At 40.4% G+C, this 24,123-nt stretch overlaps 3 protein-coding genes across 8 annotated transcripts in view; 2 read left to right on the top strand and 1 right to left on the bottom strand.

The window, feature by feature from the left end:
* g6fl (g6f-like) overlaps window positions 1-5,468 on the top strand; it is a 28,376-nt gene extending 22,908 nt beyond the window's left edge. For 2 of the 5 annotated variants that reach the window (XM_036135172.1, XM_036135168.1), the window contains 5 exons: window positions 151-267; window positions 442-515; window positions 762-791; window positions 1,958-2,004; window positions 2,303-3,499. In XM_036135172.1, the coding sequence (XP_035991065.1) occupies window positions 151-267; window positions 442-515; window positions 762-791; window positions 1,958-2,004; window positions 2,303-2,324 (290 nt within the window). In that variant the 3' untranslated portion in view covers window positions 2,325-3,499. Of the gene's footprint in view, window positions 1-150; window positions 268-441; window positions 516-761; window positions 792-1,957; window positions 2,005-2,302; window positions 3,500-5,379 lie in introns of those variants that run through there. The other 3 variants (XM_036135171.1, XM_036135170.1, XM_036135169.1) reach the window with 3 other exon arrangements.
* abhd16a (abhydrolase domain containing 16A, phospholipase) lies at window positions 5,380-21,394 on the top strand. The gene is made up of 20 exons (XM_012870316.3): window positions 5,380-5,510; window positions 6,017-6,073; window positions 6,173-6,239; window positions 9,353-9,439; window positions 9,665-9,750; window positions 9,887-9,960; window positions 10,938-11,045; window positions 11,138-11,252; window positions 11,339-11,440; window positions 11,539-11,602; window positions 13,635-13,684; window positions 14,085-14,208; window positions 14,285-14,389; window positions 14,489-14,552; window positions 14,651-14,707; window positions 17,042-17,104; window positions 17,211-17,287; window positions 20,273-20,371; window positions 20,474-20,520; window positions 21,158-21,394. Exons 1-20 carry the CDS (start codon window positions 5,406-5,408, stop codon window positions 21,239-21,241), a joined length of 1,635 nt encoding a protein of 544 aa, XP_012725770.1. The 5' UTR covers window positions 5,380-5,405; the 3' UTR covers window positions 21,242-21,394.
* A 2,318-nt stretch (window positions 21,395-23,712) lies between these two features.
* Window positions 23,713-24,123, bottom strand: part of vars1 (valyl-tRNA synthetase 1) — a 24,419-nt gene continuing 24,008 nt past the window's right edge. Inside the window, exons 26-27 of one of the 2 annotated variants that reach the window (XM_036135167.1) lie at window positions 24,022-24,123; window positions 23,713-23,924 (exon numbers count right to left, since the gene is read on the bottom strand). The exon at window positions 24,022-24,123 is cut by the window's right edge and continues 48 nt beyond it. In XM_036135167.1, coding sequence (XP_035991060.1) covers window positions 23,856-23,924; window positions 24,022-24,123 — 171 coding nt within the window. In that variant the 3' untranslated portion in view covers window positions 23,713-23,855. The remainder of the gene's footprint in view (window positions 23,925-24,021) is intronic. The other variant, XM_012870314.3, reaches the window with a different exon arrangement.

Raw genomic sequence — 24,123 nt, 5'->3', positions numbered from 1 at the left:
GCAGAGTGGAAAGAAAACACAGATACGTTCCAGGGCATCCGCTCTATGGGGTTCCATTTGTGCCAAAAATGTGTGTCTTCCGTGAGTTTTCCATTAGCATCGCTCTGAGACGCTCCGTTTTTTGTCCTTTTTTACTCTCCTCTGTTGCAGAGGGTGTCACCACCTCCTCCCCGCACCCTTCCCTCTCTGCTTTATTACTCCTGGTGCCCCTGGCTGCAGCAGCTGTCGGCGTGTTGCTATGGAGACAGAAACACATTTCTGATGGCGGTGAGTCTTCCGGCGATTTATTTCTTGACAGCTTCTCCATTGCTCCGTCCATCTCCGGGCCCCCTGTCGGCCCGGCGTCTGAGTGATGTGGGCCGTGACATCCTCTGGGCTTGTTGTAATGAATGTGGCCCCCGCTTCATGAGCGCGCCTTCTGTCGCTTCTCACTGCTCTTAGGTATTGAGCAGTCACTGTCGGTCCAGTCCGGTGAAGCAGGGAACATCTATGAGAATCCAGAGGACATAAGACAGGTGATGAATTCAGACATTTTCAAGAACTAAACGCCCTCTGATGAATTTCACTCCTTATTCTTTCTTCTATTCTTTCCCCTTTGGTGTTTAGTTCTCCTTTTTTCCCTCCCTGTTGTCTCTCACTTTCTTTTTCTTTTCACTGTTCTCTCTCTGAAGTGCACTCTTTCTGCTTTGGGTTTTTTCTTTTCTTTTTTTGTCACTTGGTGTTCATTAAACCTGTTTTCTTCTCTCTCTCCTCCTTCCCAGCAGGCCCATCCCCAGGGTTCAGTTTACATGGTGAGTTATTTAGTCATCCCCAGCACACACAGGCATTGTGCATAAAGTTACATCTGAATAAATTAAATCATCATTGAAAAGTTATTTTTATTTCAGTAATGCGATTCAAATAGTATTACATAGATTCTCTACAGACATAGAGATATGATTTTGATGATTATGGGTCATAGCCAATGGAAACCCCTACACGTGACCAATACAATATATAAATACAGATATAATGGCCTACAAGTTCATGCACTGACATCCTCCATAAGGAGGGTAAGTCAAAATGTGTCATTGATAAAGAACCTGGCTGTTTACAGAGTGCTGTAGCCAAGCATTATTTATGGAAAGTTGAGTGGAAGGAAAAACTGCGGTCAGAAATAATGTGCACAAAAAACTGGGGTAACCACAGCTTGGAGAGGATTGTGAGGCAAAGGCAATTCAAGAATTTTGGCGTGTTTCAAAAAGTGTGAATTGCTTTTAGAGCATATACTTGTATGTATCAATTCCTTTCATAACTTTTTCTGCTTTGTTTTTTTTTTCTTCCACTAAACTTTCCAGTAATATCTATACGTGTAACACTCTGTGAACTGCTATCTCCTTTAGCAATAAACCTTTGTGGTATACCTTCTTTGTGGACAGAGTCAATGACTCTTTGCTGGAGATGATTGTGTAATCTGTAGCATAATACTTGTGTATTAAAAATATTATTTAATTTGTTATAGGTTTATAATTTTAGGTTTTAATTACCTGTGAGCCGTACACATCATAATTAACATAAATCAATGCTTCAAATCTGACACTTTGCAAAGTTTATGCAACATATGAGTTTTTCTTATTACTGAAATTACAGAAATAAATTGACCTTTTCATGATATTAACATTTTTTGAAATGCATCTGGATGCGTGATGAGCTGTGTTACATGCATATACAATTGCCTGACTATCTCTCTCTCTCTGAATAACCCACCCTAAGCTGTCAGCAGATATGTCTTCCTTCACACTTGGAGTCCTCCAGTCTTTCAGACCTCTTTCATATAAACCCATCACCTTTCAGCAGCCTCCCTTACATTAGTGGCTTTTAGAAATCAATCTCATCACACACTGGAGGGACCCGAATTTGGCCTCAGATTGTGTCTTTGTCCTCATCTCACTCGTTCCTCTTGTCTTCTTTGTGCCAGGATTTGAAGCCAAGAGGAGACAACGACATCTATAAGGAACTGGAGCGGTAAGCGGGAAAAGTCTTGCATCACCTGTGTGTGGAGCTGTTCGTGTTGGTGTGTGCCGCCCGACACACTCTTCTTCTCACACTCTCCAATCACACTGGCCTGAACATCACTCTGACACTGTGGCGTAATATCACGCCATGCGTTGACAGGCTGAGCTCCCTCGCATGTGTGTTGTTGTTGCGTGGGCTGCTTGTGTTTGTGTTTTAAAGGGAGGGGGGGATGAAAGAGATCGGAGGACAGGAGTTTTTTTTCTGTTTTCTTTTTTTGAGCGAGTTTGTCTTTGTTCTCTGTTTTCAGATACGAGCAGTGTCAGGGCTGATCACCTACCCACATCTCATCCCCATCCAGCTGTCACATCCTCTCTCTTCACAGCTGCCGCAAAAGGCCTTTTATAAACAGGAGTAACTACTCACTGTCAGAGTTGGGGACTTAAAGAAAACTTTTGAGCTTCACAGAAATGCTATTTAGGTTTTTCTTTTCAAGCTATCGCTTTTTAGAAGTTATGGAAACCCACAAACCTCTCCAGAATGGCAGGCTGTTAAGATTGCACTGTAAAATCTAAGGTGTTGGATTTTAAAGAAAAACTAGTGAAAGGGCTACCAATGAAAAAGAGTATTATTTGTTCTACTAACAATACTTGATGTTAGATTTATTATTAAGACTTTGCATTGTGCAGTGTGCATCTCTGTGTTGGTTTATTTGATTTCAATGAATGGAAAAGGAATCAGGACGAGTGAAATGGAATCATTTTCCAACGCTACGCCTTCACTATTTAATAAGACAGCTGCGCTAACGTAATTAGAACAAACTATGATGCTTTTCTAATTTGCTGTGCTTGAACATTTAATTACTTTGTTGTTCATTTTTAATTATGTCCTGTAAATGTTTAATCTTGCATTGACGCTGTGTGTGGTACGCTGCTGGCTGTTTTGGCAAGGTCACTCTCTTTCGAAAAGGTTCCTACAGTTCAGCAATTTCTATTGCTGCTGAAATGTATTTCCAAATAAATATACAAAATAAATCAGCTGTGTTTTTGCTGCCTAACAAGTAGATAAATATAGCACAGACAGCGGGTATTTATTACATTTAGTATGCGGATTGTCAAAATCAGGCATAACCAGGCACAACTGCTGGCACTAGATGGATGTGCTTCCAAAGTGAAATTTGCTCTGTATTGAAAATGCATCACTAGGCATTGGTGGTATGTACAGACCTCCTTGGCTGTGTGTTGGTTTCAGACAAATTTATGACAAAATTCTGCATAGGGTTAAAGAAATTAAACAAATAAGTACAATGCCCAAATGTTGCTGATTTAAAACATGTTTCTTTTCCACTAAATATTGTTTATTATTATAGAATAGTCATCTGATTAAACTGCTTGAGGTGGCTGTTAATTTGTAAATCTGTTTTAGTCTAATTAAACATTTCTGCTGATTTCAATGAATCTAAAGGGAGACCCTGTAATTCATTACAAATAAAAATAAATTACAAACACACAGTGTGAAGGCTGTTACTAAGTGGAGAAGGCTTAAAGGTATTTTCAGCTATCTGTAACCCATAAAGAATAAGTTCATATTTTTTCTCTTCTACGAGTTTGGATATAGAAAGCTATTTTGCAAAGCAAACTTTTCATCGCATTATGATGATCCCTTGGAGCTGCTTGAGAAACCCTCTCTAAATTATGTGATCTCAGCAATCTCCGAGGCAAGACTGAAATAGTGTTGAGTAGTTGAGTGCTGATGGTTTTCTAATTTTATTGTGAGGTTCTACCAAGAAAGACTTTCTGGCTCTTTCATTCAGCACTCAGCTGGATGAAAGAGCCAGAAAGGATGCTAGTAAAGTGATCAGAAACTAAAGCACACACATCTGTCAGTGTAAATAATACTTTTTTTGTTATTCAACTGGTGAATATAGAAAGGGGAAAATCAGCAGTGATGTGTTTTGATTCCCAAAGCTAGACCTGGCTTGTGGCTCTGTGCCCCAGCCTTTGTACCCAAGCAGACTGCACAGAGCCTGTCCTCACTTGGTTAGCTGTCTGCCTCATGCAGCCCATCATAAAACAGGCCTATGACCTTCTGTGTACCACTGAAGATGTCTGTGAAAATGGAGGGGAAAAAAACAAACAGATATTCTCAAGTGTAAAAATATCTGCAGAACTTATCTGACAGTATCCAAATATCCTTAGACAAAAAATTGTCCGAATAGACCATTTAGTCTCTATTAACAGCAACAAAATAGTGTGAATTTAGCCTTAAACTGCAGGAACAGCACAACTAGAAACATTTGTTTCTACATCACCAAAGTCAAATGAACATTTATTATTTTAATTAGATCTGAAATTTTAATTACCTGATGTTGTTTAGAGTTTTCATTTATAAAGAATACACAGAGCAGCTTTCAGGACATTCAAGGATGCTTCATAGTGAGGATGAAAAAAGGGTCAGATTAGACTCAGGTTATAAGTCAATTGCCTTGGTGAATGAGTAATGTATTTTTTTTTCATACAGGGATAAAATATTGAACACGTCAGCAGAGAGAGTATTCCAGAAAAGCTATGAGTCTAAAATGTTGTCAGCAAAACGTTGGTACGAGGAATAAAGAGCAGGCTGGTGTCAGAAACCCTGAGGTCTCAGGTTGGGATTTAAAGGGGAGGGAGGTCCAAGAGGTACCTAGAAGGACATCCATGGAGGGACACATTTTTTTAAAAAAAATAAGTATTTTGTGATCCAATAGAGAATTTAGTCTATTAAAGCGTCTAGTGTTGAACACATTAATCTCATACCAAATCCAGGTTGTGATGTCATGGGGTTAAGCCAACACTTTGCTTGTGGAAGATGATGTGTAGAGGGTATCAAAGTATTAATTGGCTTTTGTTTTAATTTATTCCGTTTCTTGTTGTAAATGTATTTGACTAAATGGGGATGATGCATGTTTGAGTAAAACGTCTGGATAAATGAATTGTCCACTAAGATTAATATAGTTTTTAGAACTTGAAAATAAAATAAATAGAAACAGCCCCCCCTGCCCACACCACCCCATCCCCACCCCCCACCCCGCCACCATAAAAAACTAGACAAATGAAAATTTTGTGATATTTAACATTTGAAAGAGAAAAAAAGTGAAATCCCTTTTCTTTTTCAGTACAACGTTCTGATTAGAAACTCGACCTTTTAGCAATATCTAGTATAGAGAAAACCATTTTTTTAAATCATTATTATTATTATTATTATTATTATTATTATTTTATATTTATTTTTATTTATTAATTATTATTATTTTTTTTTTTTATGTGGTTAGGTTTCGTGTTTTTTGTGTGATTAATGATCAAACGTGATCCCGGGCTCCTTTGCGTTTGAGCTTTATGGTCACTTCAGGCTGCCGTAGCCACCGCGGTGGGAGAATGGCTGCTTGGATGTTGTACCGCTGTGTTTTTGGGCCTCGTCTGCAGCGAATTCACCGACCACCGCAGGAGCAGCCTCGACCAGAGGGCAGGCTGGTCAGGAGGGTAGGAGTCCCCGAGTTTAGAGTCGTTTTAGAGCTGCTTTGTGCGGACCCTGGGTTTTATATCCGACTGAACCGCCGCGGTGCCCGGTTGTTATGGCCGCCATCGCTCCGCGTAGCCCAGAATGACAGTTGGTAATGAATGAATGAACGGAGAGGGGGAGATGCACTTTTCCCCCCGTCTTTTTAATTGATTTTCCGTTTCGACACCATTGTAATACCGGGTCCAGGTCTAACTTGTGTCCGTAGCTTGTTGCTTGTTTGACTTCACGAAGCTAGGAACGGGTAATGTAAGCTAGCTAACAAGGTGACAGTTCAGACTTTGGAGATCAACGAACCACTTCAGCTCCGCAGAAAATTAGCAACGAATAGGAGAGTTGTCATTTGAGTAGGATTCGCTGTTAAAATCCACGTTTAGGGGCAATTCGTGTATTTACACACCCTTTAAATAAAAACGCTACCTACTGAGCTAACGTTAGCTTATCTAGCTTCTTCCTCTACTCTTCACAGGGATGGAACTACCAACCCAGGAGTCTGGAAAAACACACTGACAGCATTCTTGGCTGGGTCGGTGTAGCATTTATTTATTTTTGGTTTGCCGTCTTTGCTTTAGTCGTCTCGGAGGAAGGATAAAATGATTAAAAGTGTAAATGTGTTCCCCTCCAGGCTTCAGCAATATGGTCCCTATCCTACTACAGCTCTCCTCTTCTCCTCTGCTATCTGTACAGAAAAGGTAGGATTGTTGTCTAAAAATAATTTCAATATGATATATGAAGTGACAATTAGCCACTCCTGCGTGAGTAAACACTGCTCTTTTCTGTGTTCTTCATATTTTGTTTATGTTGCACTCACATAAATGTATGTTGTGACAATGTCACTGTTTGCAAATGGTTTAGGGGCCAGAAAGCTAATATGCCCAGCTGATAAGATGGCAATTAATCAATGTTGAGAAGCTTCTTTGCCATTTAGGAGCTCAGAGTGATTTGTATCTTGGTGGAAATAGGCGCTAGGAGTTATTGAGACTTGGAGCAATACGTCAGCTGGCCAGATTTTTGAAATGTTAAGCTTTGGGACATCTATGAGAACAACTGTGTTTTTGTTTAGAAAATGAAAAATGTACAATTCTGTGAAACTATAGTTGGTCTTATAATAATGAGCAGTCGGAAGGTTCATCAATCACTCACTCATTATATCTGTATTGCTGTTTTGGTCAAGAAAGATTTAGCACAAACTGTTTCACAGGAACCGAGGCCCATGCAGGAAGAGAAATAAAGAGCCCCATCTTTAACACCTGATCAGCCACAAGCATAAAAAACACACACAACTCAGGAAACCTGTTTGTAATGACGACAAAATAAAAGTCAAATAAAAAATGTAACACAATTCAAAGCTTACAAATCTATTACTATTAGAGAGAGCTCCACCTATCTCTTCTTTATGGGACAGCTTAAAGCATGGTTGGTCAGGCATCAGCCCTGAATGTTTGGTACCCTTTAGAAGTTTTGTTTTTAGTTATTTTTGTAACAGTTTTGTAAACTTTAAAAAAATAGCCTCTTAAATAGGTTTTTCCAATTTTATATATAGCTTTGATTTTTTTTTTGTACTTATTTTCATGTATGAAACTGTATGAATGTTTGTGTCTTGTTTGTTTTATGGGACTACGGGTGGAAATTAGCGTTTTTGCTAAATCCGGTATAATTACGGTAACATTGTACGTTCATTAATGTACGCTGTCCTATTCAAATAAATAAAACAAAAAAAAGTTTGTAAAAGAAAACAAGTCAAAATATTAAATCAAAAATAATTCATTAGTGTATTAACTAAGGTGTGTATATATAGAGGTACCTATTAAGCACTGTTTAGGTAAGTGAACATTGTTTTCCAACTTTGGGCACATAATGTTGCTGAACCTAGACCTGACCAACCCCAGATCTTAGCACTGCCCCCACATGCTGGTTCAGTAGGCACTAGGCATGATGGGTGCATTCACCTGCCTCTCTTCCTGATGCATCCATCACTCTGGCGCAGGGTAAATCTGGACTCAGACCACATGACCTTGCAGTCCTCCAGAGTCCAACCTTTATGCTCCCTAGCAAACCGTAGGCTTTCTTTCCCGGTTAGCCTCACTGATTAGTGCTTTTCTTGTGGCTACACAGCTGTTAGGTCCCTTGAGTTCCTTTCTCATTGTGCGTGGAAATGCTCTTACTTTCACTATTAAACATGCCTACTGTTCTTTTGCTTTGATTTGGCCAAATGTTTAAGCAATCGTCGATCACAAACATTCAGGATTTTTCTCTGACCACATTTCCTCCTCAAAGACGATGGCTCCCCACTGTCCTTCCAGTTTTAATAATGTGTTCTCAACCCAATTCTAGTAGTTTCTGTGATCTCATTAGATGTTTTCTCTGTTTGATGCATCAACGGTCTTGCCAGCACTTTTCAGCCCAATGGGGCGGCACGCTGAAAGTTTTAAAAATGACGCTGAAATTAGACTGTTAGGCTCATAACGGTCAGTATGACACGGATATTTCAGAGCAAAATAGGTCAGTAAAGCTCTTGAACGTGCATCAGCACAGCTGTAAACCTCCTGGACAACATAAGCTAACGCTAGCTGTTAGCTTGGGGAACATCCGTCTTCGAGCTGCACTACACAACGCAGTGCTGCGTGAATGCATCCAGAGAAGCAACGAAACCCCTACACCAATCCACCCCACCCCCAAATCTTATCGCCCAGACCTGAATTGTACTTCTGCCTTCTAGAAGAGATGTGTTCTCAAACTTTTTATTATTTCTGTCATTATTTCTATATCGCATTTCAGGTAAAGACAGATTTAGCACAAACTGTTTCACAGGAACCAAGGCCCATGCAGTCCCACCTTTAACACCTGATCAGCCACAAGCATAACAAAAACACAGGCAAGGAAACGGGACCTTAATCGTAGCTGTTTCTAATGAGGACAAAATAGTTAATAAATACCACAAATACACTAAATAATACAGCATTGAGCTCAGAGGTCTGAAAGTGATGTTTGAAGCTTTGTTGCTTTAAAACCAAACTGAGAATCAATAAACAGTCTGTTATTGTTGTTTTTCCTTTTTGTTAAAACTTGTTTTTCATCCATGAAATAGGACAACATTAAAGGACACAAGTGGGATTTTATAGACTGTTATTTATATATAGATTTTAGAAAATCCACAGATCTCTTTTTGCTTGTAAATGAGTAAAATTAAAAAATCCTAAAACGATCTGTTAAATGTTTAATAACTGATATTTCCCAAACATTAATGCATTTTTGGATCAACTGTGTTTCTGTTTTAGGACTTTAAAAAACAAACAAATGTATCTGTGTTTTTACTGTGTTCCTCAGGGTTTGCAACACTTTTTCCTTTTGTAATATATAATAGTATATTATATATTACTATTTTGTGAAAACAACTTGTGGCGAAAGGTTATTTTTCCACCCTTTAACTAATTGCTTGTTTGCTCCCAAATAAAAAGGGGAAAAAAAGATGTTTTCCCTCTCGGTCCTCTCTGGTAGCTGTCTAAAAATGTTTTCTTTCTGAATACAAATTTTCCACTAATGACTAAAAACTATTAATTGACGTGTCCTTGTAAATGCCTGATGTCCTACAAGTGGAATTAATACAAACATAATCAACTGACTCATCCAGCGAGGCTCAGCATCGGTAGAAATTAATTGCTCAAGGTTGTGTGTCACTCCTTAATGTACTATTGAGCTTCCCAAATTGATTTCTGCACATGGCTAAAGGCTAGTTGACAGATTGTTCATGGTTTGGTCGGGGACTGATATTTGGCCTCTTGTCTGTCTTGTTGCTCGTTCTCAGGCTACATCTGCAGCAGTAAGCTGGTGCCAGTGAGTCAGTACTTGGGAACCGTGCTCGTGTGTCTTCTAGGAGTCGCATGTCTTAGAGGTGAGACTACAGAGGTGTCTTTTAACTTCCTGCAAGGCAATAACTAATTCGGTCCATTCATCTGCACATATGGACAGCGGTTCTGTCCACCTATAAGATTCCGTTACCGTTGAGCAAAGTTTCTGCTCACGAAGCATATTAAACAGACCTTTGAGGTTTTGCAACATTTATCTATTTTTGTTTGTTTAACAGAGACTCATCTCTTTTTGTCTGCTTTTCCCCAAGGATGGGGGAGATGGAAGAACTCCGACTATGTTCAGTTTCTCTCAGTTCTGGAGGAAACCAAGAAGAATCACACACCAGAAAACAAGGTACTATCTTCCTGACATGAGGCAGGGGCTCGGTGTAAAATGTTTCAAATTACGGGAGTGAACTGTGTTTGTTTTAAGATCCTCCATTAAAAGGAAGTTAAAGATGATATTTTGTGTTCTGTGTTTTTTCTTCCAGAAAAAGCTGAGGTGTTATGACTTTGACTTCTCCCACTGGCCTTCAGATTTCAGCTGGGCAGAAGTCAGCAGTCCGTAAGTTGCTCGTTCCTACTTCAAATAGCTGCTTATTCAACAAATTTCTCCTCCTATTAGGATTATTTTGTAATATTCACATGCTTCCAACTGAGCTAGACCCACTCTGGTGAAATATATCCAACACATAAGACCCTGAGTATGGAGCCATTTGCGTTTTTCACATTTTGTCACAAAAGCAACCGAAGACTTTAATGTATTTTATTGGTATTTTGTTTGATAGAATAACACAAAGGTGTGTACAATGGCAAGGAGATACGATATCTTCAGTGTTTTGTTTTATTTAATTTTTACTACTAATAATAACCTGAAAATAGTGGCGCTCAAGACAACAACAAACCTACCGAGACACGGCCGGTCAGCTAAACTGATAGACAGCTAGGAGGGTTTTAATCAGAGAAGCATCCAAAAGGTTCATGGTAACCTGTGGAGGAGCTGGTGAGACCTGCTGCTCAGGTGGGATTAGGGCTGGGCAATATATCGAGATTTAAAAAATATTGAGATTTAAAAAAAGAGAGATGTACAATGAGACGATATCAAGATGGTCTAATTATAATTTTAGGGTATTTTTCAGCTGTTTCTCATATTTGTCTATAGCTGTTTGTTAAAAAAAATGCCGGTGAGACATTTGGGATAAAGTTTTGATGCAGAGATGCCTTTTTATAATTTATGAGAAGAAAAATATATCGAGATAAATATTTTATATCAGCATTCAGCCTAAAATATCGAGATATTATTTTTGGTCCATCTCGCTCAGCCGCAGGTGGGATAAACATGCTGACAGGACTGCTCAAATGGCCAGAAAGAAGTCATTGTTAAAAGAAAGCCTAAGAAGTCCCATTGTTCCGATAATAATTACTCAGAGGTGTGTAAAGTGAAAAAATGTGAAAAAGTTAAAATGGTACGATCATGTTTGTAAGCCAGTATACTGTATGTGCCGTGTTGCTAATGTGCACCTGATGACTTTTCTGTCACAGGAAACAGTCCAAAGGTGGCGTTTCTCTGCTGAAGCCGGAGCCCAGACTGAGAGGGACGGCAGACGGTTTCCTGAACTCTGTACGCACTTTACCATGCCACGTCATCGGGTATGCACAAAAATGGACCAGCGCGGGATGATGCTTTACATTTGGAGTAGTGTAAAACCAAAGTGTGACTATTATCATCTCTTCTCTTGCAGTTTTCTCATCACTCACACATTTGGGAGGCGGATGCTGTACCCTGGATCTGTGGGTTTGCTGCAGAAAGCGATGAGATCGGTGTTGCAGCAAGGCCAGGCTAAATTAATAGAAGAGGTAAAAGAAGAAGGAAAAAAAGGCATTGCTCAAATTGACGGCAAACGTATGAAATAAGTGTCACGCTTTCTTTCGCTCTGCAACAGTATGACGGCCAAAGGAACAAGCTGGTGGCCTGCGATGGGAACGAGATCGACACCATGTTTGTGGATCGAAGGAAAGAGGGTGGACCGAACAGCCAGACTCTGGTAAATGTCGGAGATGATTGGTTTCTGTTCCCCGGGCTTGGTCCTGGGTCCAACAAAACCGCAGTCATATAAGTGATGGTTGTTGAAATGTGCCACAGGTCATCTGCTGTGAGGGGAATGCAGGCTTTTATGAGGTGGGCTGCATGAACACACCACTGGAGGGTGAGAAATGTTCTACTTAACAACAGGTCAGGTGTTTTATAGTACAGCGCCTTGAAAAATATTCAAACCCTTTGAACTGTTTTCACCTTTTACTACCAGAACCTTCAATGCACACCACTGAGTAGTGCTTAATGATGAGGTGGAAGGAAAAAACATACACGTTTTATATCTTTTAAAATAAAAAAATGAGAAGTCGCATTGGATTAAGATTCAGACCCCGTTTATTCTGATGCCCCTTAATGAAATTCGGCTCAGCCAGTCTCCTTCAGAAGGATCATAATTGGTAAATAGAGTCTACCCGTGTGTAATTTAAGTATTAATGTAGCTGTTCTGTAAAGATCTCAGAGGGTGGTTGGAGAACATTAGTGAAGAACGAGCATCATGAGACGGGTCAGGATATAAACCGTTTCAATCCATCATCTGAAAATAAAAATATCAGGACACAGCCGTTGACCTGAGCTGACAGGATCTGGGAGATTATTCATCAGAAAAGCAGAGAAGAGGCCTTGGAGGAGCTGCAGAGATCCACAGCACATGTGGGAGAATCTACTAACAGGACAAATATCGGTTTCGCTCCACACTAGAGATTGGTACCGAAACTCGGTATTCTGATGTTCCCGGGCCGCGTTAACAGTATTAGGTGGACTCTATGGAGCGCCACACTGGAGACTGTGCTCACACCGTCTGAGGAGTGGACACATCAGCGAGGTGTAAGCATTTTTTCTGGAAGAATCCAACTCAATCAACATTTTATTACCAATCCCCTCCTCCTTAAAGGCATTTTATGCAACATTTTTCAGTTAATTAATGTGTTCCATACCGTTTTGGATGATTAAATGAGTCATTTCAGGTCGAACAAAGGTTTTCTCGGCCGCCCTGGTGGTCTGTGGGGGAAATACCGTACTTGCAATTGCAAAAGCCCTCGGCCATGTGTTTTTGCCCTGCCATTCACTATATGCACGCTCGAAAGCAACAACAAAGTACCGCGTGTTAGCGTCAAATAAACATGCAAGCATATCGAGTTTTCTTTTATTATTATTATTATTATTATTTATTTATTTATTTTAATGTTGGCGAGGCGGTAGCGTGAGTTTGGCGAGTCGGCCACCTCGCCAAGATAGCGCTGCAGGAAACCCTGATATTCATACTTTCACTGTGTTAGTCATTGTTTGTACTGCCGTTTTTTCCACTTTTCGTTGCGTTCGCCTGTCTGCTAAGCTCAAAACAACCGCGCCTGGCTTGACGGAGAAACAAGAACAGCTGAGCATCTTTACGACAGTGCACTTTTACTCTCGCCCTCTGGGGGGAGCCTCGCTGGAAAATCAACCCCGGTTGCATAGTATACCTTTAAGATGTACTCCCGCAGAGGGGACTGTTGGGAGGGGCTAACATTCTGCTGTCATTTGTTCGCCTCGTTAACTCATCCAACATAAGGAAAGGCGCTCACTGATAAAGGTACAATGGGAGATCGAACAGAAGGCTCCAAAGTGGCTTTACTTGTCAAAAATAGATAGACAACGCACGCTGACAGGGCAGTTCTTTTAGTAATATATAAAATTATACAACATCATTTTTATTTATTTTAGGTTTCCAAGTTCATCTGTTGTTGTTTTTTTTCACCCTTTTCTTTGATTAAAAAGCAAAACAAAAAGGTACCGATAAAGTACCGGATCGATAAGCAGTAACGCTAAGAGTAGTAGTATTGATAAATCCTTAACGATACCCATCCCTACTCCACACATCTGGTGTTTATGGAAGAGTGGCCCAAAGAAAAAACCCTGTTAGAGACAGAAAAAGACCTGGGATTGGTTCAGAGGTTCAACTTCTAGCAGGTTAACTATCACCCCTAAGCACACGTTTTCATTTTCCTTTCACTTTACAACTATGCACTACTCATTGTGACAGAACACTAAAATAAAAACAAATGCATTGCATTTTAGAGACGTGTGGAAAAAGTTCAAGGTGCATGAATACTTTTGCCGGGCTTCCCGATTCTCAGATTAACAGCAAACTCACCTGTTGGTCACTACAGGCGGTTACTCTGTTCTGGGCTGGAACCACCCTGGATTTGGAGGCAGCACGGTAAGCAGGGTTGCCCTGTTCTCAGCTATTGTTACAGATAATGCAGCTCTCCAACCAGGCCGTGGAAAAGAACAGCATGTGGAAAGTCTGGTTTCAGTTTGCCCGCATTGCACCAGAGGGACCAGCTCTCCCACAATAGATAAAAACCAGAGGCGGGACTATAGATGTTGTATTTGTTTTAATGTTTAAGGAATTTAAAGTTGGCTTCATTAGTATAATTATGCTATTTTTTTAAAAGCCCTCACCGTACAGTCTCTTATTCTTACTTTGTGTTTTTATATTTTGCTTTTTACTTTACCTTTGCTGCTGGTACACCTGAATTTCCCCAATGAGGGACAATAAAGGATATATCTATCCTTATATTGTTTTATTAATGCATAGATTTTCTTTTTCCTTTCAGGGAGTCCCTTTTCCCCAGAATGAGGCCAACGCCATGGATGTGGTTATACAGTTTGCAGTACATAAGCTTGGTTTTCAACTGGGCGATATTGTGATTTACGCCTGGTCCATAGGAGGGTTCACAGGTACATATAGACACAAGCGGGTAATGATCTTTATGTTGAGTAGGAATTAAAAGTCCGTTTCCGCGTCCTGTCTTAGCCAGCTGGGCGGTAATGTCATACCCAGAGATCCAGTCAGTGGTGCTGGACGCCTCCTTCGACGACCTTCTGCCCCTGGCCCTTAAAGTGATGCCCGAAAGCTGGAGTGAGTGCAACATGTAGATGAATACACACTCGTTTAGCGAAGAGTATTTTCTGTTCATTAAAGCATCGATGTTAATCACACGTTACTTTTTTTTTCCAGGGCCTTTGGTGCAACACACAGTGAGGCAGTACATGAACCTCAACAACGCCGAGCAGCTTCTCAAGTGAGAGTCTGATGATGGTGAAACTCATCATGAAAGGTTAACGTGTGAGCCGCTGGACGGGACGAAGGTGAAACATGTTGATCGTTCTTGTTTTGCAGATATCAGGGACCGGTCCTGCTGGTCAGGAGGACTAGAGATGAAATCATCACTACAACGTAAGTTCCTGGCTGCCCGATAGAAAATGTTTGCTTCTTCATCACAACACCATGAATGTATACTTTTTTTTTTTTTATATGTGTCCTGTCTGGCAGATTAGCAGTAAGAATTGTTGTCCTAATTCCAAAGAGAGTCCAGCAGATTTTACTTTCACAAGTGGAGCATTACTGATTTCGCCATAGTGCTCCGCTTGATTTATATATGCAAGAAGCCTTATTATACTTTATGCTGGGAATATTTCATTTAAAATGGACACTGAAATGGGTAAAAGAGGGAACAAAAAGAAGAGAAACAGATGAGACAAAATGCTAAAAGGGAGAAAAGGTGAAAGAGAAACGGGTGAGGAAAGGGAGAGAGCAATTTGACATCCTCTGAGTCTGCTTCTACACCTGCAAAGAGAGATATAAAAAGAACAGCAAAACCAAATGATAAAGTATTTACAGGTACAAAGAACCAGCGCCTCGATACCATCACTGAAGAATATACAGTATTAATTAATATGATAGTGACAGCAAAGATAATAATAGGGGTTTTCTGTATAGGAGTGGATCTGTAAGAACCTGAATCCATGAATGCATACTTACAAATTTTAGAGTTTACCTTTTTTTAATGAAATATTTCACCCTCAGTATTTCTGTGAGTCTGAAAGGGTTGTAAAAATAAAATCTTTCCTCTGTGTCACTATGAACGTGTTGGTTGGAGTCAATTCATTTAATTAAACCGAACGGAGCCTCTGTAAAAAAAGAAAATCATTATGGTATGCAAATAGCTTATTTAAATATGTAATTTGCTTTTGATTGGCTTCCTCTTATCCAGTTTTGATTAATTCGGTCCGCATCCAATTCGAGGTTTCAAAACAGGAGGCATTTAAAAGACCCGCTCCCCTCACGAGGAAAAGTTACACAGCTTTGCAAAAATAATCCTTACCTTTTTTTTTTTTTCTAACATTATTGTATTTTGCTGTCTTTCTTTACGATAGATTAACACAAAGTAGCATGAGTTTGAGAAGCAAAAGTAATGGGATTTGTTTTCAGAGCAGCTGGTTTAGTTGAGTTTAAATTACAAATACATGGACTCCATGTAGGGTTTACTTCTGAAATCAGTTTTCTTCACTGGACTTTATTTAGGGGTATCACAGCGAAGGGGGAACAGTGCAGAGGCATGTCCCTTATTTTACATTTTTACTTGTAAAAAGTGATAAGTTTTCTTCCACTTTCATTTAGTTTGTAGTTTGTGTTGGTTTCTCACATAAAATCCCAATGAATTGCGTTGAAAGTTATGGTTGTACTGTAACAAAATGTGATGAAATGTAATGTGAGTGAATGCTTTATGAAAGGTGGAAAACAGAACGCGTCGTATTAGAAGTAATGCTTTACTTTTTATTTAGTTTGACGGATATGCTTTTAGAGATTTCTTTGCTTGAGGAAGGCGTGTTAACAATGTTTCTGCTTAATTTAAACACTAAATCTTTGCAGTGCTGAGAATCGTTCCTCATTTCATTTCAGAGGTGGCTTGTTGTACTTTGGCTGCTTTTTCCACCCCTTTTCAGTCTGGACTGTTTACTGACAGATTATTTGGTTTAGTCATCTAAATTAAGATAATAAACACCCATGAATTATTCAGGCATAGTCGAAAGAAGTCATATGAATGCATGACCGACAACTGAGCAAAGAACCTGTTTTAAATCGGCATGTTTGGAAACCTGATTTACCAGCTGCCCGTCATACAAAACACATGTTCTCGTTTCTTTAGCTGAGCCTGAAAAATACTACCTTTTAAAACAGTTTAACACACTTAGAGTTGTTTTTTAGCACCAACCATGTGGTTTCCCACAGAGCTATTACCTGAAAGTCTACTAAAGAACGATGCATCTTCGTCACATATTTCCTTTTTCCAAGAGTTTAGTTTTAAATACTTTTAATCTGCTGTTGGTAGATTATTTTTAACGGATTACAGGAGGGCCCGGTCACTTTACAGCTAAATCTAAAGAAATTAAGAGTTTCAGTTAAGACCCTACTTTAAAATGTTTTTAAATTGTCGTAACATAATATTTTTTAAATTATAAAAACTGAGGAATTGGTGAAAAAAAAGCATCTTTTAAGAAAGGTGAATTGATTAAGAGGAATTACTTTGGTTCAGTTAATTAGTATAGTAGCCCTCTATAGTACATTTAATACCAATTGTGTCTACAACGGTAAATTTCATGTAAATATTTCATTTAGGGTTCTTTTTTTTTTTTTTCCATGATCCCTAAATATATAACGCCCCATAAAGGCGATTTTCTCGTTAAATGTTAGAAATGCGGCCGTGCATTAACTGTAGCTGTGTTACAGGGGTCCAGAAGACATCATGTCCAACAGAGGAAACGACCTGTTGCTCAAACTGCTTCAGTTCAGGTCAGTCTCTCTCTCTCTCTCTCTCTCTCTCTCTCACTCACTCACTCACATCCAGCCTCTGTTTCGTTACGGTTGGGGACACCCGGTGTTTTCTTCCTCTCCACAGATACCCCAAAATAATGACCGACGACGGCATCAGAGTTGTCAGACAGTGGCTCGGAGCGCCTGGTCCATTTGAAGAAGGTGAGGGGATGAATTTGTGCATGAAAAACCTGTTTTTAGGGAATTAACCCTCATGAGAACATGGTGTCCCTATGCTGTCTGGAAAGATCAGTTTCCAGATCTGGATCAGACGTGGACATGGAGGTGAAGACGTGTTTAACTTTGTTAAATATTGTTAAATTTTAAGATCCATTTCACATTCGTTTCCATCTGGGTCGATTTTTAGGAGACGTTTTTAAAAGAAAAACAATAAGGTGTCACAAACGGTTCTTTTAAGGATCTGTATTTAGTGTAGGGTCATAATCGGGGGTCTCATTTATAAAACTTTGTGTGGAATCCAAACTAAAAGTGTACGCAATCCAAGAAAAAGAAATTGGCGTAGACCAAAAAATATTCAGATTTATAAAACCATGCACATGCAAACCAGCATGCAGTTTCCCTTTATTCAGCCCAGCTGTACCTGAACGTTTGTGTACCTGGTTCCACCTTCTGGCCTCTACTCTCCCAGATTCTACCATAAGTGCAAAACACCTCATGAATGTTAATGTGGATAAAAAATGGTTCAGCTGATGTTTTTTTTTCATCATGCTTACGAGGCAACAACAGAGAAAAACCAAAGAAACTTTGGTAAAACCTCACAGAGAGACATTTATTAAATGTGTAAATCAGAGTTAAACACCCACATTAAGAGAACTGGTTAAAAATTAAACCTGATTGCAGTTATAAATGTCGGGAGACAGCCTTCTCCTCTGAGGCTGTGCGTTCAGATCTACAGTCAGAGAACGGAGCGAGACCAGGAGGAATGAAGCTTCCCCCGCAGTGACATATATATATATATATATATACCAACCCCCCCCACCAAAGAAATTTGAATAACAATGAAAACACACAAAAGCATTTTAGGAAGACAACGCACTGCACAGGTGTGAGTGTTAAGCGCTATAGGAGCTGGAGGTGTAGCTGCTTTCCTCTGTAGGTCATAGCAGAATGCAACGCTGAGAGTCTAAAACCGATCTTGTCCAGGAAATATTTTATCCCTGAAACCACGTTTCCGTCTAATTCTCTCATCTACAAAGTCTCTCAACCGTGCCAATGCATCCACCGCGCAGCGTTACGCACAAGTGTGTTTGACCGTTTACAGTGATTACAGCGATTTCCTCCCACCTCGTCACAATAATGTAATCTTTGGCACGTGTCATCCTGGTGTTCATCGGGGAGAGGTGATGATTTAAGATCGCTTATGGGATTCTTATTTTATTTTATTGAAATGTTCTTATGTATAGTCATGTGTCACCAGTGCAAGCATGAATAACACTGCAGTTTTCAGTCGATCTATGATTACAGTCTCAGATGGAGTGAAATTGAACGTCTGAGAGGAATCATCATGCAGTTTGGCTGCGATTCACCACTTTACCATCAAATAAGCATACGTCTGTGTCAGAGTTGCCATGAGGACCGCACTTTTCCCTGTAAAGTCTTTTTTTTTTTTTTTTTCAATAGATCCCAGCTTCTGCGTGGAAAGTGCTGTAAGCACGTTTTAGGCCCCTTTATGTGCGAACGTAATCTTTATAAATGAGACCCCCGATCCTGATTTGCCAAGTCCTTAAAGGTATTCATGTAATTTAAATTTAAAAGGTGAAACGCATTGGGATTAATTACACAAAAAGGTGATATTTCTCCTCAAGCATTTATTTCTATAAATTTTTATTATGGCTTAATTTATGGAAACTATTACTACATAAGCACCGTTGTATTTATTTAATGCCAAAATGTTATTAAATGGCCATTAAATTTATGGGTAAGACAAATGTCAAGCAGACAATCACTGCCACCCTTTTACAAGGGGGGTAAACGGCAAAAGGCCGTTGCTAAAGAACTGCTGGATCCAAGCACATCTGGAAAGCACCAGGAACAGGGATGAGTGCATCTTGAGGTTTGGTGAAGCCAGTTACGCCACACAGGACCAGGGCTACAACTGGTACCATCCTTTTAAGCCGGCCCTGATCCAGAGACTATATCTGAAGTGTGTAACCCGGGCTAAGAAGAAAAATCACTGGACTTGTTGCTCTGTGGTCTTAATTCCTCATTTCAGATGAAAGTAAAATTTCTTTGGAAAGTAGGAAGAGTGGCAAAGCTTTGGGTTCAGGTTGCTGGAGGTCCAGAGTTTCCTGAGGAACCGGATCGTCTGCCGGTGTCGGTCCACCGTGTTTTATCATGTCCAAAGTCCGCTCAGCCATCCTTCAGGATGCTTGGAGAACGTTGTGCTTCAACAGATCCATATTATGAGTTTAGCACTTTTTTAGATTGACTTACTGAAATAACTCTGCGGTCACTAAGCTGTGCCGCTGCGCATTAAAATGGGCCTGATATAAGCTGGCCTGTAAAAGCAATGAAACGGCCAACTTCATTATTTCTGTAATTGAAGGTACACTTGTATGCAAATGTCCAGCATCTTGTAGATATGAACATATAGGATAGGAATTTGCTTTTGGTATTTTTCAGTTCTGATTAATTATTGGAAAAAGACTAAATGGTGTTTCTGGATTTCGTCTACATTCCGTCCTTCCTTCCCCGTTTACATCCTCATACCCTTCCTCCCTATTTTTCATTTCTTCGTGTCCATCCCTTCTTCCTCTTCTCTATTAGTTTTTCCCCTAATTGTGTCCTACCGCCTTTTCTCCCTCCTTTTGCCCTTACCACCCTTCCACCCTTTTCCTTCATTATGTCTGACCTCTATTTCTTCTTAAATCCTCTTCACTCTCCTGGTTATTCTTCCTGCTCCTGCATTGTAATTCCTCTTTTCTTCCAGGTTCCATATTTAAAGCCTGCTCGCTGTAGACAGATGTGCCACAGTGAACGTTCTTATTAAATGCTCATACTGGATTGAAAGCTCTGGAATATGCCAGAACCCTGAATTTGAGACCAAAACAAAAGGATAGATTGGACCTGGAAGACTGCAGGAAGCCTTTATTAACTACTGAGCCCCATCTTCTCCTCTCTCCGCAGCGTCTGTGTACAGCGCCTACGAAGTGGACGACGACTGGTGCACGTCTGTGCTGCAGTCCTACCAGGCCGACAGAGACGTCTCGTTTCCATGGAGCGTCGGTAAGCTTTCCAGGATGGCCAGAGCCGCTTCGCTCCACGGCGAGGTAGCAAACACAAACGGGCGTCGTCCCACGGTGCGCTGACGCTCTCGTGTGTTAACAGGTGAAGACATGGCGCTGGAGGGAAGGCGTCAGCTCGCCCTTTTCCTGGTGAGGAATGAATCTGTGTTTATCTGCGCTCTGCTGGGCTCGTTTCTCGCTAATGGGGCGGCCACTTGTTGCCTTTATCAAATCTCTCCAAGAAGGATTTTTACAATCAAATTGTTTTTTTTCCCTTCACCTTTAAATAAGCCCCCCCCCCCCTCTTTCTTTTTATTTTTGGTTTGCTTACCTCCCTCCCTTCCTCCCTCCTTACAAATAAAACCCGCTCAGCTCCTCAGACATCATTACCGCTAAGGAACACTGTTCCAGTCGCCATAGTAACCGGCTCACCTGTGCTCTCAGGTTGACTGGTGTAATATATTTCAGCACGCCGCAGCTTATTGAAGTCATTTAACATCAAACAAGAGGAGTGCCATCCATTACGGCTAATGCTATGCTTTTTCTCCCCCGGTGATGCCTTCCAAATTAGGCTCCATTCACCTCCTGCGTAAAGCCCCTAAGATACGGCAGAGATTTGTAAGGCACTGAGCCAGATAGAATGAACCTAATATAATCAAGCCTCTGCACTTTTCTTTTTTTTTTTTTTTTTTTCTGGTTCGTCGGCCTCCCACACATCTAATTCTCCATTCCTCCTCCATCCCCGCTGTCGTCTCCCTCCCTCTCTCTCTCTCTCTCTCTCTGCAAGGCTCGGAAGTACATGCGAAACTTTGAATCAACACATTGCACCCCTCTTCCTGCCGCCGAGTTTCACTCGCCCTGGAGACTTTGAGCGAAAGAAAAACGATGGATGGATGATTGGAAGAAGGAAAACAAGAGGTCGATTGCCTGGGGTGAACTGTGTTCCTACTGTTTTTTTTGTTTTTGGTTTTTTTTTTGGTTCTTGATCCCCCTCTCTCTCTCCACACACACACACACACACACACACACACACACACACAGTCAAATAGGAGGAAAATATACGACAGACATTTATTTTATGCTGTTTAGTCATTCTGTTGAGTGTTCCTCTTTTTTTTTTTAAAAAAAGGATGCGTTTTAAATAAATGCACAAGCCATTACTCACTCCTTCCTTTGTTTCCCCCTTTGGCTGGGTTTGTAAAGCAAATGTAAAGGAGACATGTAATGCTCCGATTCAATGAATAAAAACTAATCTTAATGTCGTTTTAGAGGATTTCCATCTGTGGAAATGCAGCCAAAGTGTTTAAAGCTTTTCAGGCTTTTTTTTTTTTTTTTTTTCCCTTTCTTTTGTGGGAACTGTCTGTATGAATTAAGCAGAAGCCTAAAATGATGCTCTTAAGTCTACCATTAAATATGCTGAATAAAATTTTGAGAGGATGGATTTCTTTTTTTTTTTTCCTTTTTTCTTTGTGTGGGTTCATCACATCACATGAGCTATTATCCAGAGTCCATTTGATCTGGAAAACGCTGAACTTCACTTCTGTTTTGGGTAAATATTGACACTTTCACTTTACTCTCCAGCCCAGGGATCGTCGATGCCGGTCCTCGAGGTCCGATGTCCTTAGATGTGTCCCTGGTCCATCACACCTGAGTCAAACGGCTGAATTAGCATGTAGTCTGGGGCTCAGTCCAAATACCTTAATAGTAGCTTCTGCTCCTTGTCCTTTCATGGGGTCAACAGTGAGAACTCTATCATGTGGAGGAAAGGAGCTTTGGACAGCCTTTAACTCTGTTATGTGACAGGAACGCTCTTGGATGATGATTCTGTGTGTGTGTGTGTGTGTGGGGGGGAGATGGGGCGGGAGATGGGGCTGTGCTGATGCGTCATGTCGTTAGAAGAATTGTGGGATACCTTAAGGCTTCTTAGCGCTGCTAAGGGACTTTGTGGGGTTCCTAGGCAAAACTAGCTGTGAGAGGGAGCATGCAGGCTACTTTTCCTACCTCCTTCCTTACCGACTGCACTATTGGGACAACACTTATCATGGCGACCGCAGACACACTTCCGCTTTGGCTAAAGAGTCCTTGCTCTATAAGGGTGCCAGAATTTAGCCACGTTCTCCGGAGTCCTGCTAATGACCTGATTATTTGACTCAGGCGTGTTGGACCAGGGACACAAAAGTTGCAGGACACCGGACCTCGAGCATCCCTGCTCTAGTCTGTTGTCTTCACGTCCTTTTCTCCTTGTTTGACTCCATCGTCCACACTTGTGTCCTTACCCTTTTTGTCCTTGCGGAGGACTGAAACTGAAAACTTAAAATAAAAAAATATAAAATGGCCCAATAACTGTACCAATTATTTTAAAAACTGATACATTTATTGTTAAATATCCCATTTACCTTGCCACATTTTATAATTGATCTTAACTTTGCTTTATTTCCAACACTTTGATTTAAATTATTTTTTATTTAATTTTTTTTGCATTTTTTGCTTTTATTTTTGTCAATTTTGGTCTTCCATATTCCTTTCCTTACACCCTTTCCTTCATTGTGCTCAGCTGTCCTCCATCCTTCCTCGTTTTTTCTTCAGTGTCCTTCATACATAGTCTTCCCTTCCCTTGATTTATTTTCCAGACCACTTCCTTGCATCCTTTCTCAGGTCTTTTGTCATTTCTTATTTTTTTGGTGTCCTACTTTCCTTCCTTCCCCTCTGCTGTTCTTTCACCTTGTGCCCATCCTTGTCCTTTCCATCTTTCTGCCCTTCCCTCTTTGACCTCTACCCATCCATCCTGTTTTTTTTTTTTTATTTAAAGCAAGCCCACTGCAGAAATATCTACCTATATCTCCGACTATAAGGCACATTTAAAATCCTTATTTTGTGGTACAATGCGCTCAGAAAAGTGTGTAAGTACGACTTTGGTTAGCAAAGAAACATTATGGTACCCTGTGTCACTACCTGATGGGACCCCTGAGCTGTCTACAAGACTGCCTGACTGTAATGTCTAAACTAGAAGTGCATTTATGTAAAGGCCCCCACATATTCTGCGTATACAGATACGTGCCGAGCTCAATTATTATGACCACGTTCACGGTGTCACACTATAAACTTCTCAGGGGCAAGAAGTCTTTACATTGAACTGTTTTATGTGTGACACCAAGCCGGAGTCCAACTACTACAGAGAGCTGTGTATGTGAAGGGGCGGAGTGATATTACACACTTGGGAAGAATATTTAGTGCGCCTTATTATGTGGACAAAGACTCAGACTCGTTATGGTCCAAAATTAGGGTGAAGTAACTTGTAAATGTTTTAAATGGCTGTAAATGAATCAGATTAAACACAACCAGTCTGTTCCTGAATTGTATTGTCTTTAATAAGAGCTTTATTTAGACCCTTCCTTTACCACAGTCTGTTTAAAAAAAAAAACAAAAAAAACAATGACATGAAAAAAAAAAAAAAACTGGATCCTGATTCACACAAAGTTGGAAAGTTACATCATTTTCCTGAAATTTTCTATGGCTTCTTTCACTTTCTCGAGCTCGGTCTGGCTCTGACGTAGCTGTGGATGGAGGAGAGGGGAGAAAGAGAAGTTATTTACCAGGTATTCACGCGTCTTACAGCTTCAGCAACACGGCGAGTCAATTTCTTTTTGCCACCTTCTCAGCATCCTGCTCCTGAACCTTCGCCGGCACCTTCTCCTTGTAATCATTCTTCGCCAACTTCTCTCTCAGCTTCTCCATCTGTTTCTCCAAGTCGCC

Source organism: Fundulus heteroclitus, chromosome 3 (assembly GCF_011125445.2).
Source record: "Fundulus heteroclitus isolate FHET01 chromosome 3, MU-UCD_Fhet_4.1, whole genome shotgun sequence".
Lineage (NCBI taxonomy): Eukaryota > Metazoa > Chordata > Actinopteri > Cyprinodontiformes > Fundulidae > Fundulus > Fundulus heteroclitus.
This window is presented reverse-complemented; position numbering and strand designations above follow the sequence as displayed.